This window comes from Ascaphus truei, unplaced genomic scaffold (genome assembly GCF_040206685.1).
Source record: "Ascaphus truei isolate aAscTru1 unplaced genomic scaffold, aAscTru1.hap1 HAP1_SCAFFOLD_587, whole genome shotgun sequence".
Lineage (NCBI taxonomy): Eukaryota > Metazoa > Chordata > Amphibia > Anura > Ascaphidae > Ascaphus > Ascaphus truei.
This window is the reverse complement of record NW_027456919.1, coordinates 69977-87713: the sequence shown is the minus strand read 5'-3', so window position 1 is coordinate 87713 and position 17737 is coordinate 69977. Positions and strand designations below refer to the sequence as shown.

Below are 17737 nucleotides of genomic sequence, written 5' to 3'. Positions count from 1 at the left end.
TGCATGATGGGAATATCTCGCTCCCCTAGAGGTGCATGATGGGATTATCTCGCTCCCCTAGAGAGGTGCATGATGGGAATATCTCGCTCCCCTAGAGGTGCATGATGGGAATATCTCGCTCCCCTAGAGGTGCATGATGGGAATATCTCGCTCCCCTAGAGGTGCATGATGGGAATATCTCGCTCCCCTAGAGGTGCATGATGGGATTATCTCGCTCCCCTAGAGAGGTGCATGATGGGAATATCTCGCTCACCTAGAGGTGCATGATGGGAATATCTCGCTCCCCTAGAGAGGTGCATGATGGGAATATCTCGCTCCCCTAGAGGTGCATGATGGGAATATCTCGCTCCTCCAGAGAGGTGCATGATGGGAATATCTCGCTCCCCTAGAGGTGCATGATGGGAATATCTCGCTCCCCTAGAGAGGTGCATGATGGGAATATCTCGCTCCCCCAGAGAGGTGCATGATAGGAATATCTCGCTCCCCCAGAGAGGTGCATGATGGGAATATCTCGCTCCCCTAGAGGTGCATGATGGGAATATCTCGCTCCCCTAGAAAGGTGCATGATGGGAATATCTCGCTCACCCAGAGAGGTGCATGATGGGAATATCTCGCTCCCCCAGAGAGGTGCATGATGGGAATATCTCGCTCCCCCAGAGAGGTGCATGATGGGAATATCTCGCTCCCCCAGAGAGGTGCATGATGGGAATATCTCGCTCCCCCAGAGAGGTGCATGATGGGAATATCTCGCTCCCCTAGAGGTGCATGATGGGAATATCTCGCTCCCCCAGAGAGGTGCATGATGGGAATATCTCGCTCCCCTAGAGGTGCATGATGGGAATATCTTGCTCCCCTAGAGGTGCATGATGGGAATATCTCGCTCCCCTAGAGGTGCATGATGGGAATATCTCGCTCCCCCAGAGAGGTGCATGATGGGAATATCTCGCTCCCCTAGAGGTGCATGATGGGAATATCTCGCTCCCCTAGAGAGGTGCATGATGGGAATATCTCGCTCCCCTAGAGGTGCATGATGGGAATATCTCGCTCCCCCAGAGAGGTGCATGATGGGAATATCTCGCTCCCCCAGAGAGGTGCATGATGGGAATATCTCGCTCCCCCAGAGAGGTGCATGATGGGAATATCTCGCTCCCCTAGAGAGGTGCATGATGGGAATATCTCGCTCCCCTAGAGGTGCATGATGGGAATATCTCGCTCCCCTAGAGAGGTGCATGATGGGAATATCTCGCTCCCCTAGAGAGGTGCATGATGGGAATATCTCGCTCCCCTAGAGGTGCATGATGGGATTATCTCGCTCCCCCAGAGAGGTGCATGATGGGAATATCTCGCTCCCCTAGAGGTGCATGATGGGAATATCTCGCTCCCCTAGAGGTGCATGATGGGAATATCTCGCTCCCCCAGAGAGGTGCATGATGGGAATATCTCACTCCTCTTCCCAGATGCTGCTTCATCTCTTCAGCGATGCCAACTACAACCTGCTGGGGTTTAACGCCACGTACAGCTTCTCTCTGTGCCCACGTGGCTGCTCTGGGCACGGCCTGTGCCAGGAGAACACGCTGTGCCTGTGTGAGCCGGGCTGGGGGGGCGATGGCTGCCAGGTGCCCGACTGCAGCTCATACTGCAGTGCCCAGCATGGAACCTGCAACCAGGTACCTCCCTATAACACAGAGCGGGGGAGCTCTCTCTCGCCAGCCAGCCCTGCGTCGGGGGTAATGTCCATCAGGACAGCCAGCGCTGCGTGTCCCCTGGGTCGGGGGTAATGTCTCTGTCTCTCAGGACAGCCAGCGCTGCGTGTCCCCTGGGTCGGGGGTAATGTCTCTCTCTGTCTCTCAGGACAGCCAGCGCTGCGTGTCCCCTGGGTCGGGGGTAATGTCTCTGTCTCTCAGGACAGCCAGCGCAGCGTGTCCCCTGGGTCGGGGGTAATGTCTCTGTCTCTCAGGACAGCCAGCGCTGCGGGTCCCCTGGGTCGGGGGTGATGTCTCTCTCTGTCTCTCAGGACAGCCAGCGCTGCGGGTCCCCTGGGTCGGGGGTAATGTCCCTGTCTCTCAGGACAGCCGGCGCTGCGTGTCCCCTGGGTCGGGGGTAATGTCTCTGTGTCTCAGGACAGCCAGCGCTGCGTGTCCCCTGGGTCGGGGGTAATGTCTCTGTCTCTCAGGACAGCCAGCGCTGCGGGTCCCCTGGGTCGGGGGTAATGTCCCTGTCTCTCAGGACAGCCGGCGCTGCGGGTCCCCTGGGTCGGGGGTAATGTCCCTGTCTCTCAGGACAGCCGGCGCTGCGTGTCCCCTGGGTCGGGGGTAATGTCTCTGTGTCTCAGGACAGCCAGCGCTGCGTGTCCCCTGGGTCGGGGGTAATGTCTCTGTCTCTCAGGACAGCCAGCGCTGCGTGTCCCCTGGGTCGGGGGTAATGTCTCTCTCTGTCTCTCAGGACAGCCAGCGCTGCGTGTCCCCTGGGTCGGGGGTAATGTCTCTGTCTCTCAGGACAGCCAGCGCTGCGTGTCCCCTGGGTCGGGGGTAATGTCTCTCTGTCTCTCAGGACAGCCAGCGCTGCGGGTCCCCTGGGTCGGGGTAATGTCTCTCTGTCTCTCAGGACAGCCAGCGCTGCGTGTCCCCTGGGTCGGGGGTAATGTCTCTGTCTCTCAGGACAGCCAGCGCTGCGTGTCCCCTGGGTCGGGGGTAATGTCTCTGTCTCTCAGGACAGCCAGCGCTGCGTGTCCCCTGGGTCGGGGTAATGTCTCTGTCTCTCAGGACAGCCAGCGCTGCGTGTCCCCTGGGTCGGGGGTAATGTCTCTGTGTCTCAGGACAGCCAGCGCTGCGTGTCCCCTGGGTCGGGGGTAATGTCTCTGTCTCTCAGGACAGCCAGCGCTGCGTGTCCCCTGGGTCGGGGGTAATGTCTCTGTCTCTCAGGACAGCCAGCGCTGCGTGTCCCCTGGGTCGGGGGTAATGTCTCTGTCTCTCAGGACAGCCAGCGCTGCGTGTCCCCTGGGTCGGGGGTAATGTCTCTGTCTCTCAGGACAGCCAGCGCTGCGTGTCCCCTGGGTCGGGGGTAATGTCTCTGTCTCTCAGGACAGCCAGCGCTGCGTGTCCCCTGGGTCGGGGGTAATGTCTCTCTCTGTCTCTCAGGACAGCCAGCGCTGCGTGTCCCCTGGGTCGGGGGTAATGTCTCTCTCTGTCTCTCAGGACAGCCAGCGCTGCGGGTCCCCTGGGTCGGGGGTAATGTCTCTGTCTCTCAGGACAGCCAGCGCTGCGTGTCCCCTGGGTCGGGGGTAATGTCTCTGTCTGTCTCTCAGGACAGCCAGCGCTGCGTGTCCCCTGGGTCGGGGGTAACGTCTCTCTGTCTCTCAGGACAGCCAGCGCTGCGTGTCCCCTGGGTCGGGGGTAATGTCTCTCTGTCTCTCAGGACAGCCAGCGCTGCGGGTCCCCTGGGTCGGGGGTAATGTCTCTGTCTCTCAGGACAGCCAGCGCTGCGTGTCCCCTGGGTCGGGGGTAATGTCTCTGTCTCTCAGGACAGCCAGCGCTGCGTGTCCCCTGGGTCGGGGGTAATGTCTCTGTCTGTCTCTCAGGACAGCCAGCGCTGCGTGTCCCCTGGGTCGGGGGTAATGTCTCTGTCTGTCTCTCAGGACAGCCAGCGCTGCGGGTCCCCTGGGTCGGGGGTAATGTCTCTCTCTGTCTCTCAGGACAGCCAGCGCTGCGTGTCCCCTGGGTCGGGGGTAATGTCTCTGTCTGTCTCTCAGGACAGCCAGCGCTGCGTGTCCCCTGGGTCGGGGGTAATGTCTCTGTCTCTCAGGACAGCCAGCGCTGCGTGTCCCCTGGGTCGGGGGTAATGTCTCTGTCTCTCAGGACAGCCAGCGCTGCGTGTCCCCTGGGTCGGGGGTAATGTCTCTGTCTGTCTCTCAGGACAGCCAGCGCTGCGTGTCCCCTGGGTCGGGGGTAATCTCTCTGTCTCTCAGGACAGCCAGCGCTGCGGGTCCTCTGGGTCGGGGGTAATGTCTCTCTGTCTCTCAGGACAGCCAGCGCTGCGTGTCCCCTGGGTCGGGGGTAATGTCTCTGACTCTCAGGACAGCCAGCGCTGCGGGTCCCCTGGGTCGGGGGTAATGTCTCTGTCTCTCAGGACAGCCAGCGCTGCGTGTCCCCTGGGTCGGGGGTAATGTCTCTGTCTCTCAGGACAGCCAGCGCTGCGTGTCCCCTGGGTCGGGGGTAATGTCTCTGTCTCTCAGGACAGCCAGCGCTGCGTGTCCCCTGGGTCGGGGGTAATGTCTCTGTCTGTCTCTCAGGACAGCCGGCGCTGCGGGTCCCCTGGGTCGGGGGTAATGTCTCTGTCTGTCTCTCAGGACAGCCAGCGCTGCGTGTCCCCTGGGTCGGGGGTAATGTCCCTCTCTGTCTCTCAGGACAGCCAGCGCTGCGGGTCCCCTGGGTCGGGGGTAATGTCTCTCTCTGTCTCTCAGGACAGCCAGCGCTGCGTGTCCCCTGGGTCGGGGGTAATGTCTCTCTCTGTCTCTCAGGACAGCCAGCGCTGCGGGTCCCCTGGGTCGGGGGTAATGTCTCTGTCTCTCAGGACAGCCAGCGCTGCGTGTCCCCTGGGTCGGGGGTAATGTCTCTGTCTCTCAGGACAGCCAGCGCTGCGTGTCCCCTGGGTCGGGGGTAATGTCTCTCTCTGTCTCTCAGGACAGCCAGCGCTGCGGGTCCCCTGGGTCGGGGTAATGTCTCTCTCTGTCTCTCAGGACAGCCAGCGCTGCGGGTCCCCTGGGTCGGGGGTAATGTCTCTGTCTCTCAGGACAGCCAGCGCTGCGTGTCCCCTGGGTCGGGGTAATGTCTCTGTCTCTCAGGACAGCCAGCGCTGCGGGTCCCCTGGGTCGGGGGTAATGTCTCTGTCTCTCAGGACAGCCAGCGCTGCGTGTCCCCTGGGTCGGGGGTAATGTCTCTGTCTGTCTCTCAGGACAGCCAGCGCTGCATGTCCCCTGGGTCGGGGGTAATGTCTCTGTCTCTCAGGACAGCCAGCGCTGCGTGTCCCCTGGGTCGGGGGTAATGTCTCTGTCTGTCTCTCAGGACAGCCAGCGCTGCGTGTCCCCTGGGTCGGGGGTAATGTCTCTGTCTGTCTCTCAGGACAGCCAGCGCTGCGTGTCCCCTGGGTCGGGGGTAATGTCTCTGTCTCTCAGGACAGCCAGCGCTGCGTGTCCCCTGGGTCGGGGGTAATGTCTCTGTGTCTCAGGACAGCCAGCGCTGCGTGTCCCCTGGGTCGGGGGTAATGTCTCTCTCTGTCTCTCAGGACAGCCAGCGCTGCGTGTCCCCTGGGTCGGGGGTAATGTCTCTGTCTCTCAGGACAGCCAGCGCTGCGGGTCCCCTGGGTCGGGGGTAATGTCTCTCTCTCTGTCTCTCAGGACAGCCAGCGCTGCGTGTCCCCTGGGTTGGGGGTAATGTCTCTCTCTCTGTCTCTCAGGACAGCCAGCGCTGCGTGTCCCCTGGGTCGGGGGTAATGTCTCTGTCTCTCAGGACAGCCAGCGCTGCGTGTCCCCTGGGTCGGGGGTAATGTCTCTGTCTCTCAGGACAGCCAGCGCTGCGTGTCCCCTGGGTCGGGGGTAATGTCTCTGTCTCTCAGGACAGCCAGCGCTGCGTGTCCCCTGGGTCGGGGGCAATGTCTCTCTGTCTCTCAGGACAGCCAGCGCTGCGTGTCCCCTGGGTCGGGGGTAATGTCTCTGTCTCTCAGGACAGCCAGCGCTGCGTGTCCCCTGGGTCGGGGGTAATGTATATGTCTCTCAGGACAGCCAGCGCTGCGTGTCCCCTGGGTCGGGGGTAATCTCTCTGTCTCTCAGGACAGCCAGCGCTGCGTGTCCCCAGGGTCGGGGGTAATGTCTCTCTCTGTCTCTCAGGACAGCCAGCGCTGCGTGTCCCCTGGGTCGGGGGTAATGTCTCTCTCTGTCTCTCAGGACAGCCAGCGCTGCATGTCCCCTGGGTCCGGGGTAATGTCTCTGTCTCTCAGGACAGCCAGCGCTGCGTGTCCCCTGGGTCGGGGGTAATGTCTCTGTCTCTCAGGACAGCCGGCGCTGCGTGTCCCCTGGGTCGGGGGTAATGTCTCTCTCTGTCTCTCTCAGGACAGCCAGCGCTGCGTGTCCCCTGGGTCGGGGGTAATGTCTCTCTCTGTCTCTCAGGACAGCCAGCGCTGCGTGTCCCCTGGGTCGGGGGTAATCTCTCTGTCTCTCAGGACAGCCAGCGCTGCGTGTCCCCTGGGTCGGGGGTAATGTCTCTGTCTGTCTCTCAGGACAGCCAGCGCTGCGTGTCCCCTGGGTCGGGGGTAATGTCTCTGTCTGTCTCTCAGGACAGCCAGCGCTGCGTGTCCCCTGGGTCGGGGGTAATGTCTCTGTCTCTCAGGACAGCCAGCGCTGCGGGTCCCCTGGGTCGGGGGTAATGTATATGTCTCTCAGGACAGCCAGCGCTGCGTGTCCCCAGGGTCGGGGGTAATGTCTCTCTCTGTCTCTCAGGACAGCCAGCGCTGCGTGTCCCCTGGGTCGGGGGTAATGTCTCTCTCTGTCTCTCAGGACAGCCAGCGCTGCGTGTCCCCTGGGTCGGGGGTAATGTCTCTGTCTCTCAGGACAGCCAGCGCTGCGTGTCCCCTGGGTCGGGGGTAATGTCTCTGTCTCTCAGGACAGCCAGCGCTGCGTGTCCCCTGGGTCGGGGTAATGTCTCTGTCTCTCAGGACAGCCAGCGCTGCGTGTCCCCTGGGTCGGGGGTAATGTCTCTGTCTCTCAGGACAGCCAGCGCTGCGGGTCCCCTGGGTCGGGGGTAATGTCTCTCTCTGTCTCTCAGGACAGCCAGCGCTGCGGGTCCCCTGGGTCGGGGGTAATGTCTCCCTCTGTCTCTCAGGACAGCCAGCGCTGCGTGTCCCCTGGGTCGGGGGTAATGTCTCTCTCTGTCTCTCAGGACAGCCAGCGCTGCGTGTCCCCTGGGTCGGGGGTAATGTCTCTGTCCCTCAGGACAGCCAGCGCTGCGTGTCCCCTGGGTCGGGGGTAATGTCTCTCTCTGTCTCTCAGGACAGCCAGCGCTGCGTGTCCCCTGGGTCGGGGGTAATGTCTCTCTCTGTCTCTCAGGACAGCCAGCGCTGCGTGTCCCCTGGGTCGGGGGTAATGTCTCTGTCTCTCAGGACAGCCAGCGCTGCGTGTCCCCTGGGTCGGGGGTAATGTCTCTGTCTCTCAGGACAGCCGGCGCTGCGTGTCCCCTGGGTCGGGGGTAATGTCTCTCTCTGTCTCTCTCAGGACAGCCAGCGCTGCGTGTCCCCTGGGTCGGGGGTAATGTCTCTGTCTCTCAGGACAGCCAGCGCTGCGTGTCCCCTGGGTCGGGGGTAATGTCTCTGTCTCTCAGGACAGCCAGCGCTGCGTGTCCCCTGGGTCGGGGGTAATGTCTCTGTCTCTCAGGACAGCCGGCGCTGCGTGTCCCCTGGGTCGGGGGTAATGTCTCTCTCTGTCTTTCTCAGGACAGCCAGCGCTGCGTGTCCCCTGGGTCGGGGGTAATGTCTCTGTCTCTCAGGACAGCCAGCGCTGCGTGTCCCCTGGGTCGGGGGTAATGTCTCTGTCTCTCAGGACAGCCAGCGCTGCGTGTCCCCTGGGTCGGGGGTAATGTCTCTGTCTCTCAGGACAGCCGGCGCTGCGTGTCCCCTGGGTCGGGGGTAATGTCTCTCTCTGTCTCTCAGGACAGCCAGCGCTGCGTGTCCCCTGGGTCGGGGGTAATGTCTCTGTCTCTCAGGACAGCCAGCGCTGCGTGTCCCCTGGGTCGGGGGTAATGTCTCTGTCTGTCTCTCAGGACAGCCAGCGCTGCGTGTCCCCTGGGTCGGGGGTAATGTCTCTCTCTGTCTCTCAGGACAGCCAGCGCTGCGTGTCCCCTGGGTCGGGGGTAATGTCTCTGTCTCTCAGGACAGCCAGCGCTGCGTGTCCCCTGGGTCGGGGGTAATGTCTCTGTCTCTCAGGACAGCCAGCGCTGCGTGTCCCCTGGGTCGGGGTAATGTCTCTGTCTCTCAGGACAGCCAGCGCTGCGGGTCCCCTGGGTCGGGGTAATGTCTCTGTCTCTCAGGACAGCCGGCGCTGCGTGTCCCCTGGGTCGGGGGTAATGTCTCTGTCTCTCAGGACAGCCAGCGCTGCGTGTCCCCTGGGTCGGGGTAATGTCTCTGTCTCTCAGGACAGCCAGCGCTGCGGGTCCCCTGGGTCGGGGGTAATGTCTCTGTCTCTCAGGACAGCCAGCGCTGCGTGTCCCCTGGGTCGGGGGTAATGTCTCTGTCTCTCAGGACAGCCAGCGCTGCGTGTCCCCTGGGTCGGGGGTAATGTCTCTCTCTGTCTCTCAGGACAGCCAGCGCTGCGTGTCCCCTGGGTCGGGGGTAATGTCTCTGTCTCTCAGGACAGCCAGCGCTGCGGGTCCCCTGGGTCGGGGGTAATGTCTCTGTCTCTCAGGACAGCCAGCGCTGCGTGTCCCCTGGGTCGGGGGTAATGTCTCTGTCTCTCAGGACAGCCAGCGCTGCGTGTCCCCTGGGTCGGGGGTAATGTCTCTCTCTGTCTCTCAGGACAGCCAGCGCTGCGTGTCCCCTGGGTCGGGGGTAATGTCTCTGTCTCTCAGGACAGCCAGCGCTGCGTGTCCCCTGGGTCGGGGGTAATGTCTCTCTCTGTCTCTCAGGACAGCCAGCGCTGCGTGTCCCCTGGGTCGGGGGTAATGTCTCTGTCTCTCAGGACAGCCAGCGCTGCGTGTCCCCTGGGTCGGGGTAATGTCTCTGTCTCTCAGGACAGCGAGCGCTGCGTGTCCCCTGGGTCGGGGGTAATGTCTCTCTCTGTGTCTCAGGACAGCCAGCGCTGCGTGTCCCCTGGGTCGGGGGTAATGTCTCTCTCTGTCTCTCAGGACAGCCAGCGCTGCGTGTGCTCCCCGTGGTACGTGGGGGAGAGATGTGATCTGTCGCTGGCGGATAATCAGGGAGCCGGGACCTGGCACAATGTGAGCAGCGCGGACCCCTCGTTCTCTCCCCGCACTGCAGCTGCCGGGGCCTTCCTGCCCCCTACCAACGCGCTCTATATGTTCGGAGGTAAGGAGCCGGGCGTGGGGTAATTAGAGAAGGGCTTTAGGAAAGGGGTAGTGAGGGCATGTAAATAGGACGTGGCCTATGTGATGTGTCCTCTAATTACACCGCTCAGTAATTATACCAATCTGGCAGTTTCCTGCTCCTCGTGGGGCTCTGATACCTGGCCGTGTGCTGCCTGCTGTATGCTGCACCGCACCTGCACTGCACCTCACCTGCACTGCGCCGCACCTGCACTGCGCCTCACCTGCACTGCGCCGCACCTGCACTGCGCCGCACCTGCACTGCGCCGCACCTGCACTGCGCCTCACCTGCACTGCGCCGCACCTGCACTGCGCCTCACCTGCACTGCGCCTCACCTGCACTGCACCTCACCTGCACTGCGCCGCACCTGCACTGCGCCGCACCTGCACTGCACCTCACCTGCACTGCACCTCACCTGCACTGCGCCGCACCTGCACTGCGCCGCACCTGCACTGCGCCTCACCTGCACTGCGCCTCACCTGCACTGCGCCTCACCTGCACTGCGCCTCACCTGCACTGCGCCTCACCTGCACTGCGCCTCACCTGCACTGCGCCGCACCTGCACCGCGCCGCACCTGCACTGCGCTTGCACCGCGCTTCATCTGCGCCTCCCCCGTGCTTCACCTTCCCCTCACCTGCACCGTGCTTCATATGCGCCTCCCCCGCATTTCACCTTCGCCTCACCTGCACCGCGCTTCACCTTCACCGCGCTTCACCTTCACTGCCCCTCACCTGCACCGTGCTTCATCTGCGCCTCCCCCGCATTTCACCTTCGCCTCACCTGCACCGCGCTTCACCTTCACCGCGCTTCACCTTCACTGCGCCTCACCTTCACCGCGCTTCACCTTCGCCTCACCTGCACCGTGCTTCATCTGCCCCTCCCCCGCACTTCACCTTCGCCTCACCTGCACCGCGCTTCACCTTCCCCTCACCTGCACCGTGCTTCATCTGCGCCTCCCCCGCGCTTCACCTTCGCCTCACCTGCACCGCGCTTCACCTTCACCGCGCTTTACCTTCACCACGCTTCACTTTCACTGCGCCTCACCTTCACCGTGCTTCACCTCACCTGCACCGTGCTTCATCTGCGCCTCCCCCGCGCTTCACCTTCGCCTCACCTACACCGCGCTTCACCTTTGCCTCACCTACACCGCGCTTCACCTGTGCCTCCCCCGCACTTCACCTTCACCGCGCCTCACCTTCACCGCGCTTCACCTCACCTTCACCGTGCTTCACCTCATCTGCACCGCGCTTCACCTTCACTGCGCCTCACCTTCACCGCGCTTCACCTCACCTTCACCGCGCATCACCTGCGCCTCCCCCGCACTTTACCTTCGCCTCACCTGCACCGCGCTTCACTTGCGCCTCCCCCGCACTTTACCTGCGCCTCACCTGAGCCGCGCTTCACCTTCGCCTCACCTGCACCGCGCTTCACCTGCGCCTCACCTGCACCGCGCTTCACCTTCGCCTCACCTGCACCGCGCTTCACCTGCGCCTCACCCTTGCTTCACCTGCGCCTCTCCCGCACTTCACCTTCGCCGGTGGCTTTCACCTGCTGAGCTGTCCTGTGTGTGCTCTGGACGGTCACGTGTGTGCTCTGGACGGTCACGTATGTGCTTGTACATGTGCCCACTCAGGACTCTCGTTGACGATATTTTGACTGCATGTTAAGCTCGCCCGTCTTTCCCCCAACGTGGGATGAGGCTAGGGGTGAGGGGCAGCCTGTGGGTTGAGGGGACTCCGGGTGGGGGGGGGGGAGCCTGTGGCTGTAGGAGGTTCTGGGTAGAGGAGGCTGTGGGTGGAGGAGGCTCTGGGTGGCGGGAGCCTGTGGGTGGAGGATGCTCCGGATGGGGGGAGGCTGTGAGTAGGAGAGGCTCTGGGTGGGGGGGAGCCTTTGGGTGGAGGAGGTTCCGGGTGGGGGGAGCCTGCGGGTGGCAGATGCTCCAGGTGGGGGGGAGCCTGTGGGTGGGGTAAGCTGTGGGTGGGTGGAGGCTCCGGGTGGGGGGAGCCTGTGGGTGGGGGAAGCTGTGGGTGGGTGGAGGCTCCAGGAGGGGAGCCTGTGGGTGGGGGAAGCTGTGGGTGGAGGCTCCAGGAGGGGAGCCTGTGGGTGGAGGAGGCTCCGGTTGTAGTGGAGCCTTTGGGTGGTGGAGTCTGTGGGTGGAGGAGGCTCCAGGTAGCGGAGGCTGTGGGTGGAGGAAGCTGTGGGGGAGGCTGCAGGTTGGGGTTTGGGAGGCTGCGGGTGGGTGTGGAGGCTGTGGGTGGGGGAGCCTGTGGTGGAGGAGTGTCACGATGGACGCACTTATTAACACATTTATATTTTGTGGATCCCAATTGAGCAGAACAAGTTGAGCAAAATAAACTGAGATTTATTCCCTTGATAGGCAAACACACGACAACTGCAGAATACACTTAATAATTACACTCACGGGTATATGAACAGGGGATAATGTCCAGAAAGGTGCAAAGCACCAGAAGATTGTCTTTTAAAATGTAGTCCTTTTGCAAGGGCACAAATTGCCAGCCCCAATCCTTCTGTGAATGTGCAAAGTCTTTTCTGGTCCGTTGGGGTTAATCAGATAACCCCCAGCACTCACAGTGTCCGAACGCAGAGTTTTGTCCATGGTTCCGATGTAATAAGACTCTTTGCGTTCCAGGAATGTGCTGCTGCTCTTCTCTGCTCACATGGTAGAATGAAAAACGAAAGACAATGGGGAATTGCCTGGGTGGGATGTATATAGGATTTGGAAGCCTATCGCCAACATACCCACCCAATCCCCCTCGTGGGAAAGTAATCATTCCCCAATCACCTACTTGGCCACAGTTTGGAGAGTGGGCACTAGGGATTTCCTGTTCACACAGAGCATGTGCGACAACGCCACCTTGGCTACTTAGCATAGGTGCACTCCCCTCTCTACCTGGCCCCTCTCAGGCTGTAAGGGGGAAACTCAGGGTGTGAGCTAGCACAAATGGTCCACAGGATTTCCTATTTAGCATCCATCTGGCCAATTCACACCTCCGGACTCTGGGTCTTTTGATATGTAACTTCCAGAGAGACTTACAGCTGTGGGCCCAGCATGTTACCTTTGGAGCTTGCATAGGCAAGTGACCCAGCTCCTAGGTGTCAAAACATTTGGTTCTTGTGCATTTTAATGACAGGAGAAAAAGAAACCTCATCCTGCTTGTCTCTTAAAACCTGCAGCAACAATACACTTTATTGATCATACCTGGTCCCCTTATCTCACACTTATATTTTCCATATGTGTGTGCTTGGGATGTACTATACTGCAAGCACCTACAATCCTGCAAAATGGGGACAATAAGGGACAGAGGGAAAAATAAGACATGTACAGTGCATGAAAAATTAACCCCTTCATCCCCAATACGAAATAGGGGTAACCAGCCGGCTGTATATGTCCTGTTGGTATAGGGGATGTGTTCTGTGCAGAGCTGCCGGCCCCGGCTGTATATGTCCTGTCGGTATAGGGAATGTGCTCTGTGCAGAGCCGCCGGCCCCGGCTGTATATGTCCTGTTGGTATAGGGGATGTGCTCTGTGCAGTGCTGCCGGCCCTGACTCTATATGTCCTGTTGGTATAGGGGATGTGTGCCACGATGGACGCACTTATTAACAAATTTATATTTTGTGGATCCCAATTGAGCAGAACAAGTTGAGCAAAATAAACTGAGATTTATTCCCTTGATAGGCAAACACACGACAACTGCAGAATACACTTAATAATTACACTTACTGGTATAGGAACAGGGGAAAATGTCCAGAGAGGTGCAAAGCACCAGAAGATTGTCTTTTAAAATGTAGTCCTTTTGCAAGGGCCTAAATTGCCCGCCCAATCCTTCTGTAAATGTGCAAAGTCTTTTCTGGTTCTTTGGGGTTCGTTCCAGAATCCCCAGGGCTAACGAAATCCTGAAGCAGGGCTAGTTTTCTTGTTGCGATGTTTTTAACCCCTTGCGTTCTGGAATCGTAGCCGCTGTACTTAGATCTTATCCGCTTGAAGAAATCAGGTAACAACAGCAATAACAACAACAACACAACCACACCACAGGAATGAGTGTTACAGGCCTTTTTAAGGACAAGGGCCTGTGGGGTTTTACATTAGCCTCATCCCATTGGCAAGGAATTATCTTCCTCCTATCAGAACCTGCCATGTCACGTGGGCAAATCCTACAGCCAGCCCAGGTAACTCTGAGCATGCTTTGTAAGCAGCTTGGTAGCACTGCTAAGTAAAAAGGGCCACTCATTTCTGGGGACGCAATGTCTTGAGTTTGGTCCCAATATCCAGGATGAGTAACAGGATCTGCTACTCAGAAACATCTTGATTAAGTGACACTTTAAGACTCTGGGGTCTTTCATCCCCCAGATCCATAGGCATCTCCTCAACAGGGGGCTCATGTATGCATAACATTTGTTCCTTAATGCATTACAGGCAGGCAGAAACAATAGCATCCTGCCGGTACATTTTAAAACTGAAATAGAAAGGCACTTCATCAAAAATATATGTTTCCCTTATGTCAAAGTTATATTTTTAATATGTGTGTGCTTGGGGGGGTTACACTGGGGCTGCACACCAAAAATCTGGGTGCTGGCTCACTCCGTTCCTAAATTAGCAGTCTTAATGGAACGGCTCATGTTATTCAGCACTGCAGGTAGTGACTAGCCTGCAAAAAGGGGACAACAATGCATAGAGGGGAGAATGGTACATGGGAACAGCATATAAAATTAACCCCTTCATCCCCATTACGAAATAGGGGTAACCAGCTGAGCACACTGCCTTTATTAATGTGCTGATTACCTCCATTTTCTCCACAAGGAGACCCCGGGTGGGGGAGGCTGTGGGTGGGGGAGGCTGCAGGTGGGGGAGGCTGCAGGTGGGGGGGGGCTGTGGGTTTGGGTAGGCTGTGTGGGGGGAAGGCTGCAATTGGGGGTTTGGGGAGGCTGCGGGTGGGGGTTGTGAAGGCTGCGGGAGGGGGGTGGAGGAGGCTCCGGGTGGGGGGGAGCCTTTGGGTGGAGGAAGCTCCAGGTGGAGGGGAGGCTTTGGGTTGGGGGTTTGGGGAGGCTGTGGGTGGGGGGTTTGGGGAGGCTGTAAGATGCAGTGGGTGGGGGTTTGGGGAGCATGTAAGATGCATTGTGTGGGGGTTTAGGGAGACTGCGGGTGGGGGAGTGCCACAGGAGACCAGGCTTATCAACACATTTATGCCGGGATCATATGATTGAGCAAAACAAAAAGGTAAAATAAATTGTAATTTATTTCAGGAAAAGACAAACACACAATGTAACACAATTTACACTAAAAATACACTTACTTTGGAAATCTGGGGTAACACAAACTACCTTTCCTAGTTGCGGGGGCTAATGACCAAGCTTACCCTAGTAACCGTTGCAAAACAAACGGCAAAATAATCCAGGCAGCTTTTCCTTCAGGTAGCCTCTTCCTGCCGGAGACTTGTAATTGGACACTTAGCCTCTGAGAATCTTAGATGACGCGGTGCCATAGAAAATTTTCTGACCCACTGCCCGAGTTAGACTCAGACACCCGGAGCCTCATGCCCTCTAAGCTGGGGTCAGACTTCACTGCATCCCTAAACTGTGTCCCTAATTCTGGCCACCCCCTCTTAGTCTCTAAGTTTGGGGAAACGGGGACAGGTAAAGGGGAAGGTAAGTCAGTACATTGTCGCGACTCAGTCTGGCTTACCTGTCTGGCTTCCGCAGAGGCCTCTGGAACTGTAGGTCCCAAATGCAGGGGGACAGCGGGTTCTGCAGGTGTGATCCCTGCTGACTGACTTCTGGTGATCGCTGCACAAGGAGCCAGCGTCGCTGTAAACACACAGGTTACATGCCTCAGGTCATTGCCAAGTAGGACCTCGGCATCTAACCCAGGCAATACCCCCACCTCCCTCATGCCACGTCCGGCACCCCAATCCAAAAAGACCCGGGCAACCTGGATGTACCGCGGTCCTCCGTCTGGCATGGCCACTTGCATCCCGGTGCCCTTTGAGCAAATCCTCTGGCCGGACCATATCAGGTCGGACCAGGGTAACAGTGGCACCGGAGTCGAGCAAGCCGGCCGCTTGGGGATCTCCGATGGTCACTCTCCGCAGATGTTTCGGCCGGACATCGTTGGATAGCAACACGACCGGTGCAACCTGATGTCCCTCCCGTCTCCGCTGCTGGTACCTGGGTGTCAAGCGCAGATCTCTCTGTAGACGTCCCTCGCTGGGTTGATTCCACGGCTGGACTTGACTCCTCTGTGTGTGCCAGCTGCACACGGCCGACTGGCCTCGCAGCTGGAGAACTTTGCCCCTGATGGGGTCCACCGGACTTTTGACGGTCCGGACAGTCTGGTCTTATGTGACCCACTTTGTTGCACAGGTAACATCGCCTCTCATGCTTAAACTCTGCAGCTTAGGGTGCGCTGACCTCTGCTGCAGGCTTGCTCGTCCACTGAGGGGCTTGTTTGGCTGCCTTTACCGGCACGGCCAGTCCCTTGGTAGCCCCTTTCCCGTCCATTAAAGCGAGACTGGTCACAAATTCATCAGCCATCCTCGCAGCTTCCACATGGGTCCTAGGTTTACGGTTAAAGACCCATGCCCTCACGTCCGAGGGACACTGCTGCAGTAACTGTTCCTGAAAGATCAATTCCAGTAACGTGTGGTATTTGGTGGCACCACAACCCCAACCCAATGCCATGCAGGCTTCATACCGGACATAGGACTCCCGGGGGTATCGCCCCCCCTTGTCCTGAACATGCCCCGGTAAGCTTCTGGGGTGAGGGAATACTGCATCAGCTATCGTCTGGTGGGATGGACTGCAGAGTCTCTTGACCACTTCGGACAACAAGGGGTGCAATTGCAACACCCAGTCCCGTGGTGGCACCCGGTACCTTCGACATTGGGTCTCAAAGTCACTTTAATCCCTGTTGATTTTTGTCGGTGCCATCCACGAACTTGTTGAAACTGTGGTGGTCAAAACTGTGGTGGTCCACTCGGGGGCTGTCTTGTTCCCCGTTGACCAGGTGGGAGTGAGGGGACACGTTACCGTGCACGGCCGCGAGCATCCGAATCCTCTCATCTGCTGTAGCCCTCTCTCCCCAGGAGGCAAGGAGTGCGGTGATTCCAGGGGGGACGGGTCCTGTAGCCATTGGGACTACCCCTACCGCACTCCCAAGACCCAGTCCTTCACCATTATCCCGGTGACCGCCCTCTCCCTCCCCATGTCCATCTCCCTCCGGGGAGAGAGAGAAAAACACTGGCGCACAGCCAAAGAGACGGTCACCAACAAGCTAATGGAAAAATATTCCTTTAATAATCCATATGGGAAATGGAGGCAAACACCCTCCATGTCTGCCTCCATTTCCCATATGGATTATTAAAGGAATATTTTTCCATTAGCTTGTTGGTGACCGTCTCGTTGGCTGTGCGCCAGTGTTTTTCTCTCTCTCCTCGTTACTTCTAGCACTCGGCTGCACGCCTATCAAGACCATAGGATTGGGGCATACATATGTGAGTATCGTTTCCTTGACTTATCTGCTGTGAGTCCCGGGACCTTCCCAGAGGAATTGACAGGGGACTACCTACCCCACACCCAGGGACAGTAGGTCTCCTATGGGACTTGACACAATCAATCTCACAAACCCCAATCCCTATACCTACCTACATCATTCCTAGTACATGGACTTGGATTAGCCACTGACCATCTCCCTCCGGGGCTGGATTAACCTCCTGCGTCCCCAGCTGAAATGCGATCACTGCTGCTGCAGGAACGGGCTCCGTGCCCTCTGGTAAAGCAATACTGGCTTCATGGAATTCCAAGTCCTCCAGTTGTACCTTTGACCGACCAGCCGTCAGTAAACCATAACTTTCACACCGGGTAACGACCCGAGCCCGGTTCCAGGATCGGAACCGTCCCAATCGTATATCCATGTTCGCCCGCAGGCACTAAGTTAGGTGGCAAAGGGAATCTGTCTTTTTCCGTTCTCTTGTGAAACGTGTGTAAGTTACCGCTTGTTTTGGGAGCTCGCAATCTTCGATTTTCCCGCTTTGCTATAAGATCCCGCAGGATTCTATACCATAGGCTCAAAATATCCCGCCTCTGCCACCAGTAAATAAAGCCTGTCACGGGAGACCAGGTTTATCATCACATTTATACCGGGATCATATGATTGAGCAAAACAAGGAGGTAAAATAAATTGTCATTTATTTCAGGATAAGACAAACACACAATGTAACACAATTTACACTAAAAATACACTTACTTTGGAAATCTGGGGTAACGCAAACTACCTTTCCTAGTTGTGGGGGCTAATGACCAAGCTTACCCTAGTAACCGTTGCAAAACAAACAGCAAAATAATCCAGGCAGCTTTTCCTTCAGGTAGCCTCTTCCTGCCGGAGACTTGTAATTGGACACTTAGCCTCTGAGAATCTTAGACGATTTACTCAGAGCTTGGAATTCTTGGAACACACATTGAATCACACACCTCTGGGATGGTGACTAGCTGTCTTATACACTTTGGGACAGGCAGTCCCACAGCTTGTCCACCAACCCCCGGCGTGGGAATTTCCTCGTTGACCAATTACACACTTTGCCAGGTTTGTGAAAGCTGGCACCTATGGCTTCAGAAAAGTAAGAGGGCATGTTGTCACG

The 17737-nt window shown here is 58.3% G+C and overlaps 1 protein-coding gene across 1 annotated transcript in view; it reads left to right on the top strand.

The window, feature by feature from the left end:
- LOC142485398 (multiple epidermal growth factor-like domains protein 8) overlaps positions 1 to 17737 on the top strand; it is a 111521-nt gene that overhangs the window by 43823 nt on the left and 49961 nt on the right. The window contains exons 4-5 of the mRNA XM_075584416.1: positions 1458 to 1667; positions 8886 to 9066. Coding sequence (XP_075440531.1) covers positions 1458 to 1667; positions 8886 to 9066 — 391 coding nt within the window. The remainder of the gene's footprint in view (positions 1 to 1457; positions 1668 to 8885; positions 9067 to 17737) is intronic.